The 13,147-nt window shown below is 43.6% G+C and overlaps 1 protein-coding gene across 1 annotated transcript in view; it reads left to right on the top strand.

Annotated features, from left to right (window-relative positions):
• mei4 (meiosis-specific, MEI4 homolog (S. cerevisiae)) overlaps positions 1-13,147 on the top strand; it is a 49,797-nt gene that overhangs the window by 11,533 nt on the left and 25,117 nt on the right. Inside the window, exon 4 of the mRNA XM_070849846.1 lies at positions 8,024-8,149. Coding sequence (XP_070705947.1) covers positions 8,024-8,149 — 126 coding nt within the window. The remainder of the gene's footprint in view (positions 1-8,023; positions 8,150-13,147) is intronic.

Genomic DNA, 13,147 nt, shown 5'->3' with positions numbered 1-13,147 from the left:
CAAATAACTGTCTTTTATTTTGTTCAGGGATGTAGTTTTGCTCTCGCCCTCTCTCCCTTTTGGTTACGCTTCTGGCTTTTTCGTTTGCGCTGCCAGATCGACTCCTGGGGATCTTTTTTCTAATCACCAAGCGGGAGAAAGAATCTTTCATTCGCCATGCAAGGCGTGCATGAAGAGGAAGCATAGGGAGGATACAAGCAACTGCTTCAAGATTAAAGTGATCCCCAGGAGTCAATTCAAGCAAACAGGGGAACGACCTCCGGGTCACAGCCGTGTCGCTCAAAAACTCAACAGCCAATAGGAACGCGCCCCTTGAAAGAGCCCGCCCAGGCGATAGGTTTGTGTCAAAACTTAAACAAAGAATCTGGCAGCGCAAACGAAAAAGCCAGAAGCGTAATCAAGAGAGAGAGACTTGCTTGAGTTCTCTCTCAAATCCATTTATTTCGATTGACTTTTAATGAGTTTTGCTTGAAACTTTTGAAACAAATCTGGTTCCATACAGACGGGGCCACATATGAAGAAACAATCATCAGATGTGGCTGAATAAAGACCGAAAACATGTTGATCCAAAACACTAGTGAACGTAGAAACAGGAACTAAATATGTGCTTTTATATAACTTATATATACCTGATGCACACATCTTTACTTATTGAGGCATCACTCCAACAATTACAGATAAAGTCTGAACACCTGTTTTCCACTTTTTAAACCTCCACACAGCTGTGAGTTCACTGCAGAAGGTGCCGTCTGTGATGACTTTGAGGATCCACGCTAATGAACTGTTGTATATTTCTGACGCTCGGCGAACACTCCATCGCTCTGCCAGTCACACTGATTGTTCGAGACAGTCCAGATACGGAGGGGCAGGCCAGAGATGGAGGACGGGGGTAATTATAAAACTGGAAAGGCTCCTGACAAGATCAGAGAGTGCCAGCGGAGGCTGCCGACCACTGGGACGCGATCCTAAAACATTCTGACACCAGAGTAATCTGTCAAACACGCTGTTCAGAAACAATTTCATTTTCAGAGTGGGATAAGATTGTTTGGGATACAGTGTCGTCATGAACCGCTGGAGAGATTTCCAGTGAAATTCTCTGACACTGTGAAGGGATTAACCGTAAGAAGTAGTCAACGGTTATTCCTTTGCTAAAATCATTCAAAATGCTAAAATATTTAAGGGTTTGTAAACATAAAAAAAACTGTTTTTCTGCCAATACTGATCCAGTAAACACGTTCTGACATTTTGACCTCCTTAACCCTCTGATCTCTAAATGCTGCGTCTGAAAAAGAAAGATTTCAGAGCCTCCATTGGTGTTTCTGCTTATTGTCCTCATGGTGGCCTCCATAGACCTCCACTACACACTAACACACTGACTAACTAGCACACACACACACACACACACACACTATAGACCTCCACTACACACTAACACACTGACTAACTAGCACACACACACACACACTATAGACCTCCACTACACTCTGACACACTGACTAACTAGCACACACACACTATAGACCTCCACACACTATAGACCTCCACTACACACTAACACACTGACTAACTAGCACACACACACTATAGACCTCCACACACTATAGACCTCCACTACACACTAACACACTGACTAACTAGCACACACACACTATAGACCTCCACACACTATAGACCTCCACTACACACTAACACACTGACTAACTAGCACACACACACACACACACTATAGACCTCCACTACACACTAACACACTGACTAACTAGCACACACACACTATAGACCTCCACTACACACTGACACACTGACTAACTAGCACACACACACACACACACTATAGACCTCCACTACACACTAACACACTGACTAACTAGCACACACACACACACACACACACACACACACACACACACACACACACACACACACTATAGACCTCCACTACACACTAACACACTGACTAACTAGCACACACACACACACACACACACACACTATAGACCTCCACTACACTCTAACACACTGACTAACTAGCACACACACACACACACACACACACACTATAGACCTCCACTACACACTAACACACTGACTAAGTAGCACACACACACACACACACACACACTATAGACCTCCACTACACTCTAACACACTGACTAACTAGCACACACACACACACACACACTATAGACCTCCACTACACACTAACACACTGACTAACTAGCACACACACACACACACACTATAGACCTCCACTACACACTAACACACTGACTAACTAGCACACACACACACACACACACACACACACACACACACACACACACACACACACACACTATAGACCTCCACTACACACTAACACACTGACTAACTAGCACACACACACACACACACACTATAGACCTCCACTACACTCTAACACACTGACTAACTAGCACACACACACACACACACACACACACTATAGACCTCCACTACACACTAACACACTGACTAACTAGCACACACACACACACACACACTATAGACCTCCACTACACTCTAACACACTGACTAACTAGCACACACACACACACTATAGACCTCCACTACACACTGACACACTGACTAACTAACACACACACACACACACTATAGACCTCCACTACACACTGACACACTGACTAACTAACACACACACACACTATAGACCTCCACTACACACTGACACACTGACTAACTAACACACACACACTATAGACCTTCACTACACACTGACACACTGACTAACTAACACACACACACTATAGACCTTCACTACACACTGACACACTGACTAACTAGCACACACACACACTATAGACCTCCACTACACACTGACACACTGACTAACTAGCACACACACACTATAGACCTCCACTACACAGCTCAGAAGGACGCCTATGTTTACAGACCTACAGTCTACATTGATCTCCAGAGAATACTATGACTACTATGAGGCGTGTTCCTGTTAGCGGTGTTTTATTGTGGGATCACTTTCAGCCCCGCAGCACTAAGCTCCTCTAAATGGTCAGTGTTTGTTTCCACCCCGTCCTCGTTGTCGTTGAGATGAAGTAACTCCCAGCTGCAGTGGAAGTGAATTGATGTGTTATATCAGCCATGAGTGTGCTCATCAGAGCAGAGTGTGTCCAAACAATTGCTCTGTAACTCTCTTTTATGTGACATTTGTCCTGTAAAGAAGGAGGGAAGCCACTCAATCCCTGATGGTGTGTTTACATGAATCAGAGGCTCAGGAAATTGGGTTGTGGTGACAGCAGGGCGACTTTCAGCGTCCTCACTTTGAGTTTTAGATTTATGGCTTCCACAGGCTCCTGTAGTTCTGTACCTACACGCCGTGTCTGAGGCCATTTATCCCTTTAACCTTTTATGTTTCTCCTCCGGCTGCCTGTCATCTCCCCCACTAGACACTAGAGATGGAAGTTTGCAGACCAAGTGCAAACAAGGAGGCGTTTTTTTTCCGTTTCAGCTGATTTAATTAGTTAACTTTTAATATATTAATGTACTCGCAGCATTTTCCCTATTTATTTAACAAGAAAGGTGTGAGGTTTTATATTTTTGTCCGCCGTCGCATTTTTACACCATAACGATCGACTCTGCTTGGAAAAACATATCTGAGACTAACAGAATAAGAAAAACAACAGAATGAATGAAAATTATGTTTCTATAAGGATCCTTTGGGGGGGGGGGCTTTTATTGTACCTGTGTGACGTCAGCAGTGGATTGAAGTTTTTTAACTTGAGTAATTTAAAAATATGAAATAAAGCCTTGACTGTACGACATGTGACTGATATTATGATTCACTGAGTGTGTTAATGTTCACGTTACCAAACATTAGCTGGAACGTTTTCACGATATTCATATTCATAGTAATCAGTCGGCCATGAAAGTCAATAAAAATACATTCCAAGTGTTTATTTTAACTGTAAAGTCTATTAAGCTTCACGTTGGCTTGTTTAATCTCCTTTTTTAACGTTGTGTATTTGGTTGTCGTGGCTGCTCGGCCTCAAAGTGGACAAAGAGCTGGTGGGCGACTGCTTGTTTAACGTCGAGTAATTAAGACTTTGAGACATTTGATAAAATAATGTTGCTGTAAATTTTATATCTTGAATTAACTTGATTTCAGTTAGTTAACGTGTTCCAGAAAGCCGGTTGTCAAAATGTAGAGTTTTCTAAAGTCGCCGTTGACCAGCCGTAGTTTCTCTGTGTTACATCATTGAGACGTAATGTTTGATTTCTGGAACATTACATCGATACAGCTGCCACTAAGAAATATATATCTTTGTGTTGGTCTCTGTCTCCAGACTAGCTGGTCAGTCTGAGAAAAACAAAAAAACTATGAATTAATCTCTTGACAGGAAGCTCATGCAGACAGTTTCACACACTCGCACTGAATCTCAGCTTCAGCTTCACGATGCCCTTGAGCCAAACGGTTTATTCCCTGAAGTGGTGCTGCCCACTGCCACCTCAACAGAGGGTGGTTTGAATGTGTTTAAATGGGCTGCTCTCAGGTAAAAATATGTAAAATGAACCAGGCGTTGGCGAATGTGAGCGTGAATGCCGAGTATCCCTCCAGGATGGGAGAAGTTAAAACCTGTGGCTGACCGTGCTGCGTGTGTTGTTCTTCAGGACGTAGCAACTACAAGGAAGTCTGTCAGTATTTTTTATTTTTCTTCTTGTCAGGAATCCCCAAACACTGAATGTATCTGCTAACAAGGACCGTGTAGGTGTCGGAGCCTGATATATCTTCCTCCTCTGAGCCTCACGGCTCCGTTGTTGTCCAGAAACTATTAAAAACACATCAGTGAGCCTCACTGCTGCTCTGGCTGACATGTTCCTCCATCACCGTGAACACACACACTGTAGGTCCTTCAGTCACACACACACATACACACCGTCCTGCTGCCCCAAACACTCACTAGAGCTCCAAATGTGGATTCATCCGCCGCTGAAAGTAGTCCCCAGCAGATGCACTACCGAGCCTGAAATTAGCTAGCATGTTAGCACTTCCTGTTCCCTCTTAGGCTGGAAGTTGGTGGTTTTTTTAACGATTTGAGATAAAATTCATCAGAAACGACCTCACTGATGAATTTTGAAACTTTTACGCGTCTTAAAAAAGGCGGTTGTTGCTAACGAGTGGCTAAATGAGACTACAGAGGCCGTTAAACATCATCACTCAAACTATTCCAACATGATTTATCAGTTTGTAGTGTTTTCTTGTTGTGGCGACGCTGAAGTCATGTGACCGTGACGCTAACCTGAGCGACTGCATCATACGCTTCAGCAGTCATAAAAGTGGTGTTCATTTATGGAGATTATCTTGCTGAGCAAAAGTATCGGACATTTTTTTTCTCCACAGAGCTGATTTTCTGTTTTAATCCAAAATCCCATGGGATATTTGTGGAGGGATCGAGGGCGATGCTAATGAGTGGGCTGGACTACAAACACACATCAACCCTGCATCTATATTTTAGGAAATCACTCAGTCACCTTCTTCTTTTCTTCAGGGGTCTTTTAATTGATTAACGAACTGTCACTGTGCAGGGAAAGGAATTTTTTATTTTTCTGACAGAACACATCCGAACAAACACAGACAGCCACAGGAGACGTGACCTACTCTCAGTCATGGACATGCAAAATAAAAACTGTAGACACAACAACACGGGGAAAATGTCTATAAAATACATCACAGAAAAATAAGAAATAATGAAATAAGTAAATAAATAAAAAGATGAAAGAAAGAAAAAAGACGGCTTCTCAGAGATTACTGAAGTGGGTTTGTCAGAAAATGTCAAGAGGAGCATTTTCTCTACATTCATACACACTATGATGTTTTCTGGCTGTTCGTCTGATATCTCAGGGCGCCAGTTTCTTAAAGTTTGGTGCCAACATCCACTCAAAGGACTCATAGATGAACTGATTAGATTTTGGTGGTCAAAGGTCGCTGTGACGGGCTCAGGCTGCGTTTAAAACCCCTTCTGTCTGCTGCTCCCTTCTCTGTCCAGTAAAGGCGAAAATACCAAAAAAGAAAACATTAAAAAGAAAAATAAATGTCTAAAAGTGATGACATTTTAATCCGTACATCTGTCCAGTCCATTCTCGTGAATGTGATATCGGTTCTTCAAACTTGGGCTTGAGGATGAACTCATTAGATAGTTATAGATAGATAGATCTAACAGGAGGTTAGACTTCACTCAGACGTCACAGTGTTCTACTGTTCTGGCTGTTAGGATATTTCACATGTGGTTCACACTCTGATCTCAGGTCTGACAGACGTGGATGGAAACTGTGACTTGACTGGTTATCGGAGACAAACAACCACCAGGCGGTAGTTCTGATTTAAACAGGGATCCGTGCTGCTGTTTTTAAAGATTAACGCCTTGCACGAACGGACGAGCATCGAAAATACAGAACAACATGTCGCCCTTTAGTTTCCCAGAGATTTTATTTGGTCAATATTTCACATTTCTAGAATTTCTTGTTGGAGTTGTCTTTCTGCAGCTCGTTGGTATTTCTACTAATGTACGCTACACTTCACAGCGCCTTGTAACTGCACCTGATTTAGTCTCATTTATAAACTCTTTCAAATGTCTACCTCTATAAAACCTACATAAATACATGGGTTTGGTCTCACACAAACTCTAGTAAAGTATGTGCTTATGCTTTTAATAACATGCGTAAAACAAAGTTAGGATTTATCAAAGGTTTAGCTCTTAAAGATGGCTGATTTGTGTATCCAGGACAATATGAGGTGATGTGGAGATGATGGTACCTTTGTGTATACAGGTTCATTTATCAGTTTGGATAAGTTGTGAATTGGGTCGCGAAGAGAAGAAAGAGTTTGTGAAACATTGATTGAACAGGTTTGATTCACTCAGCTGTAAGTCACGGTGTGTTCAGGTGGTGTTGGCTGTGGGAGTTTATGTCCTTTATGGTGTCTAGTTTCATAATCAGACTGAATTAGGGTGAGTTTGTCTTCAGTCGTCCGGTCTGATGTCATTTAATATCTCTCTGAACAAATCGGGGACGAGTGTCTGAAGCCAGGCTGCTCCTCTGAATTAATGTTCAAGGTTTCTAACGATCAGTTTCAGAACAGCACAGTGAGTTTCTTCAGAGTTTGAGGCCTCTGGAGGCTCATGGGGGAGCAGAGTGTGTGTGTGTGTGTGTGTGTGTGTGTGTGTGTGTAGGAGTTTGTTTGTTGCTGACAGAAAAATAGCAGCAAACATGGCAGCGTCTGTAGGTGTTGTGCCGCACACATTTCTATTGATTTGAACGTTACAACAAACAGATAATCAAACAGATTAATATGTGTCAGAGACGTGAGTGGCGTTATTTATCCAGCCTCCAGCGCTGACGAACACACTTTCACATTCAAAATACACGAATGTGGTGAGAGAAGAAAGCAGCATTTGTTTGAAGGCAGCAGTGAGAACACAGTGACTGAGGCTTTAAAACATCTGGAAGCAACATTCAGATTGTGTCCTGATAGATGTTTCACACACACACTTTCACTGTGGCGACACACTGAGACGCTACACACTCTTTTAGTCCGTGCCCCCCCCCCCCCCCTTCCTGTTGTCGCACCATTTTTTATTACATGTAAGATAATTTAACGACGTCATCATTGTCAAATATTGTAAATTTCCCCGTCGTTTGACTAATAAAGGCTCATCGTACCTCCACCAACCTTGTTTGTACAGTAAACAAAATATTTTTAGGAGTATTAGTGAAACAAAACAGGAAACAAGACAATTCATTAGTTTGTGACATTTTTAGATAAAACAGTGGATCAGTTGATGAAGATAATACTCTGAATGCAGCCTGTCCCCCTCACGGTGTTTTGTACAGACGTGTGGTTATTTTTTGTAGAATTAGAATCGATGGAAGTACAGATTTTTGTGTTATTGTGTGTGTAAATGTTGGTAGAAAGAGAGATTTCAGTGGCTCTCCATCAGTAAAGTCTTGTTTTTCCAAACCTCAGCTCCAGGCTGCAGAGAGGCTGATGGAGTACCTGATCACGCTGGGGAGCAGCAGCATGTCAAAGTCCTTTCTCATTCGTCACATCCTCGCTCAGATCAGCGCGCTGGCTGATCAGCTCTGGCAGGCCTTCCAGGTAAACACCCCCACTGCTTCACCACTCACACGCCTGCACTCCCATCCCTCTCCTCCTCCTCCTCCTCCTCCTCCTCCTCTTCTTCTTTTCTCTCTTTTGGCTCAGTGACAGCGTTGATCCCTTCCTGTCTCCCTCTTCCTCCGCTGCCTCATGATAAGCTGCAGTCATATTCCTCCCTGTTATCACAAACACTGTTGAAGCAGGATGAACCTTTTACAGCTCATATAAACAGCAGTTAAACCATGTTGAGAACATGAATCTCCTTCTTCTGCTCTCCATAGTTCGGTTTATTTCTCCCCCTCTTTCTCTCTGTGGCGCTGTTTTATTTCACCTTTTTGCTCTTTGTGCGAGGCTTCAGGTGCAAAACAGTTTGCCCTATTGACTCGTTGCCACGGCCACTTCTGAACCGCCACAATCAATACAGCGTCCCACCAGCTTCCTGCCTGCCGTGCATTCAAACGTCTCTCAGTAGCTCTGGTTACCGGCCGAGTCTCAGGCCAGGCGGGAGCTGCTGCGTTCGCACAGCCTGCTTCCTGTGAAAGGCAGAGCTGAGTGTCAAGCCGCCGGGGGTCCTCCGAAATGGAAATGTGTAAAAAAAGGAAAAGGATACAGATGATTTTCCCCCCCGTTCGTCCCCCCTGCTGAGCATCCCTCCCACTCAGCGGGGTCGGTCATGCTCACTCGCGCCTGTTTTTCTCCTTCTCCACAAGAGAGCCTCTCGAGGCGGCCGACGGCAGAAAGAGAATTTTATCAACACTGCATTTCCAAGAAAAAGAAAAAAAATAAATGAGTAGCTGAACTCACTGTTCACTGGCGATACAGAGCAGCCTTGTGCTGCCGTGGAGACGCTGCCCTCAATAAACCAGCACTAATGGGGGTGTTTGTAAGCAAGAATCAGAAGTGTCGGTGCTCCACAAACTGTCAGGTAGAAGAGGAGTCGTCCTCTTCCTCGCTGCATTCAGGAGACCTGGAGCTGTGAGCTGACGCTAACCATGTATGTAGGGTCTAGAAGACTAGAAAGATTCAGATCATGTAGCATGTAGTCGATCACCTCTGTTAATGCGGTGGACTGATCAGTGGACGTAGCCGATGCTGGGGCGACTCCACCGGCTCCAAACAGAAGTCTGACTGTCAAAAAACGGATTCGCAGGTGTGAACATTTGCTGCTTTTGTTGGTTCTGTGTCGTAATAAACTGAATTTATTTATCATGAAGACATTTGGTTAGCTCAGCCTGGGCTCTTGGATACTGTGATGGACATTTTTCACTGTTTTCTAGTGTTTAATAGACCAAATGATTGATTGATTAGTTAGATCGTCGTTGTTGCTCTCATCACTAAAACCGTTTCTGAGGGAAAACAGTCCCTCGTCCCACATAGACGGAAACAACGTCCACACTTAAGCCAATTTAAATTGATAACACTCTGCCAGGAGATGCTGTGTAGTTGGTTGCACCAGGATTAAATCCCAAATGGCCGATTAGTACCCCTGTCATGTACTGATCAAGATCCTGACAGAAGGGTTTCATGGCTCAAAGCTACATGCTAACGCTATATGCTAACACTGCTTGCTCTTGTGTTAGCCGCTGGGCTGACCTGGAGACTCAGTGAGGTAAACGGGTGTCGGTAGGACCCTCTGACCACTGGGGGGGTCACTGAGGGACCCTCTGACCACTGGGGGGTCACTGAGGGACCCTCTGACCACTGGGGGGTCACTGAGGGACCTTATTGAGCAGCTGGATGCTGGAGGATGAAGGGACGTGACTGAAGGTGGATCACATCCATCTCTTCATGTCTTTGCTCTCTGTGGCTCAGAGACACTCAGTCTGCAGCTCAGCTACTGACTCACTGACTTCAGGCTTTTATTTTGTACATCTACTTTACATTAAAGTCTCGTGCTTTGTTTAAAGTCTGTTCCTTACCTATATATATATATATCTATATAGATCTATATGTATGTCTGTATAATTACTGTGTGTGTGGATGTAGAACTAGAAATCTAATCAGCCATATATCATTTATCATATTGATGGATCCGCCCACCCGGTTGGTCCCTGCCAGTGTCTGACTGAGGATTTCGCTCCTGCAGCCATTAGTGTGCCCATGGAAATGTCTCAGAGTCCACCCCCTTCCACCCCCACCACTCATCTTTATTCCTTCAAGGCTGAAGACGAGCCAACGAGATTGCTTTTGAAGACTTGGTGTGTTTGAAGACTGAGCCGCTGGACCGTCTTATTTGCTTGTAGCTCCATGCCTGCAGCTCTCCGCGGTTCATTCTCTCGGGGGAAGAGGTCTCAGGGGAAGAGCTGCGTGCCTCCCCATTATGTAAAAACTGTAGAGGAAACTACATCTATGTTTCCATTAACATTTTATGCACTTAGCTCGTGCTGTTACCCAGAGGGAATGATAATGAGTGCAAATGTTGAACCTTCAAGTCCACAATCACCACTATCACAAGCGTACCAAAACACCCGAAGCGGTGGGACAGAGATGTGGTAAGTAAGGCAACAATAGAAAGGGGGAGAGAGTTAAAAGTTTGGGTTAAACTAATTACAAAATACCCAAAGCATTTTCTTAAATGATAACTATAAATCTGGGCCTTATTTTTACATATTCTGCTGTCTAAATGACTGGTAGGTACAAAACATGCAGGAGTTCATCCAGTTGTAGATTCTTTGGGGCAGCTGCACCCAATCAAATCACCACAAACAGCAGTTATATCACTCTTCAAAGCCACCAGACTCCATTGACAAAAACTGTAGTTTTAGCTTGTAGAAAAGGGGAGTTGCTAGTTTACCGCTGCCTTGATAGTTTAGTATTATTGTGCATTAAATAGATATTGTATTGGATCTGAATTAACCCTTTAAAACACCAAAGTCACACAATAACACAAACAAACCTACCTATCGAGGCAGCAGCAGACCAGCAGCTCCTGTGTCCTGTTCTCTAAAATCCCTGTTTTAGTGAATGTAGTCTGGTGTGTGTGCTGTTTGTGGTTAAACCAAAAGGATCTTCCAGGTCTCTCTCTGTAGGGATCCTTTCCATGATGCTGTCACACACTTAGAATAACACTCTGAGCCTGTCAGTGGATCAAACAAGCTCTTTTAGTGGATCTAGTGTGATCAGGTGCAGTTGTCCCAGAGGATCACGTTGCAGCCTGTTCTACTGGACCAATTTAAATTTTTATTGCTACCAGTCATTTAGACACCAACATATGTAAAAACATAGGGCTCAGGTTTAAAAATACCAGAGTTCCCTTTTTAGGATGTTAATATATAGTGACAAACTATATGTCACTCTGCTGAGGACCTGTTGGGACTCTACAAAGGCCCTCTGGGAGGATTTCGTCCCCTGTGGGAAAACTACTGAGCTTCCACATCCCCGGTATGGAGCTGTGAGCTTTGAAACACTCCCCAGGCTGAGTCAAAGCCATGAACAGACCCCTGCATCAACTCTTTGTCAGCAGCAGCAGACCTCTACCCCCCCGTCAATAGTGCTGAGGGAAAAGTATTTCTCAGCATGGATGATTTCCTTTGTGTGGAAAACTGTCATGGCTGTGCCGTATAAAGACCGAGCTGATGGCTCCTCTGTCTCCCTTTTAGCTCGGCTTCCAGTCTTTTGATTTTTGTTATTTAATGTCACGATTAACATGAATATCAGAGCAAGGTCTCATCTCTTCAAAAGAGCTCATCGTTTGGTGGCAGAATAGTTTGTCATGAAGGGAATGATTTATGATTTCAAAATAAAATTCCTGGTGTCCGTCTGGCCGTAATATTGCCTTTTGGTGCTTTCACACCCAACTGTTTGGGTCGGTTAAAACGAACTCTGCTGCGTTTGCTTGTTTAGTTTCTGGCTGGTGTCAAAGCCGTCAATCAGACCAGACTGGGGCTGCTTTTGATAATAGATGCATGATTTTAATGTGATTTTTAAAAAGCTAAAGTACCATTAAATCATCAGCTGATCCACTCTGGAGCGACTGAGTCACGTGCAACACCTGGTGGTAAAACCTGAGCCGGTCTGGCTCAGTGTCACCATCGTGTTCTTACTGTGCACATGACAAATAAACATCTTGAATCTTGAATCTTGAATTTGGTTAGAAAGACATTTAAAGCAGCAGAAGAAGAAGCGCAGTCTGTTTGATCCTGTTAGAAACATTTAAAGCAGCAGAAGAAGAAGCGCAGCCTGTTTGATCCCGTTAGAAACACATTTAAAGCAGCAGAAGAAGAAGCGCAGCCTGTTTGATCCCGTTAGAAACACATTTAAAGCAGCAGAAGAAGAAGCGCAGCCTGTTTGATCCTGTTAGAAACACATTTAAAGCAGCAGAAGAAGAAGCGCAGCCTGTTTGATCCCGTTAGAAACACATTTAAAGCAGCAGAAGAAGAAGCGCAGCCTGTTTGATCCCGTTAGAAACACATTTAAAGCAGCAGAAGAAGAAGCGCAGCCTGTTTGATCCCGTTAGAAACACATTTAAAGCAGCAGAAGAAGAAGCGCAGCCTGTTTGATCCTGTTAGAAACACATTTAAAGCAGCAGAAGAAGAAGCGCAGCCTGTTTGATCCCGTTAGAAACACATTTAAAGCAGCAGAAGAAGAAGCGCAGCCTGTTTGATCCCGTTAGAAACACATTTAAAGCAGCAGAAGAAGAAGCGCAGCCTGTTTGATCCCGTTAGAAACACATTTAAAGCAGCAGAAGAAGAAGCGCAGCCTGTTTGATCGTGTTAGAAACACATTTAAAGCAGCAGAAGAAGAAGAAACGCAGCCTGTTTCATCCTGTTAGAAGCTCCAACATCAACAAATTGGCACAAATTTGCCCAAAAACAGGCAGATTGAAACCCAGAGACATTGATCGTACTGTAAAACATCCTGTAATATTACTGTAGTGGACAGTTGGATAAGACTAATAAAGCTCTTAATCAGTTATTTCTTTGTGACACCACAGAACATAATAAAAAGTATTAAAAGTGCTGTATGACCTGCTGTCAGCCACCACAGTGCGATATCCCC

The sequence above is a fragment of the Pempheris klunzingeri genome, chromosome 18 (assembly GCF_042242105.1).
Source record: "Pempheris klunzingeri isolate RE-2024b chromosome 18, fPemKlu1.hap1, whole genome shotgun sequence".
NCBI classification, from domain to species: domain Eukaryota; kingdom Metazoa; phylum Chordata; class Actinopteri; order Acropomatiformes; family Pempheridae; genus Pempheris; species Pempheris klunzingeri.
Note: the sequence above shows the minus strand (reverse complement) of the source record. Positions and strands in the feature narration are given on the sequence as shown.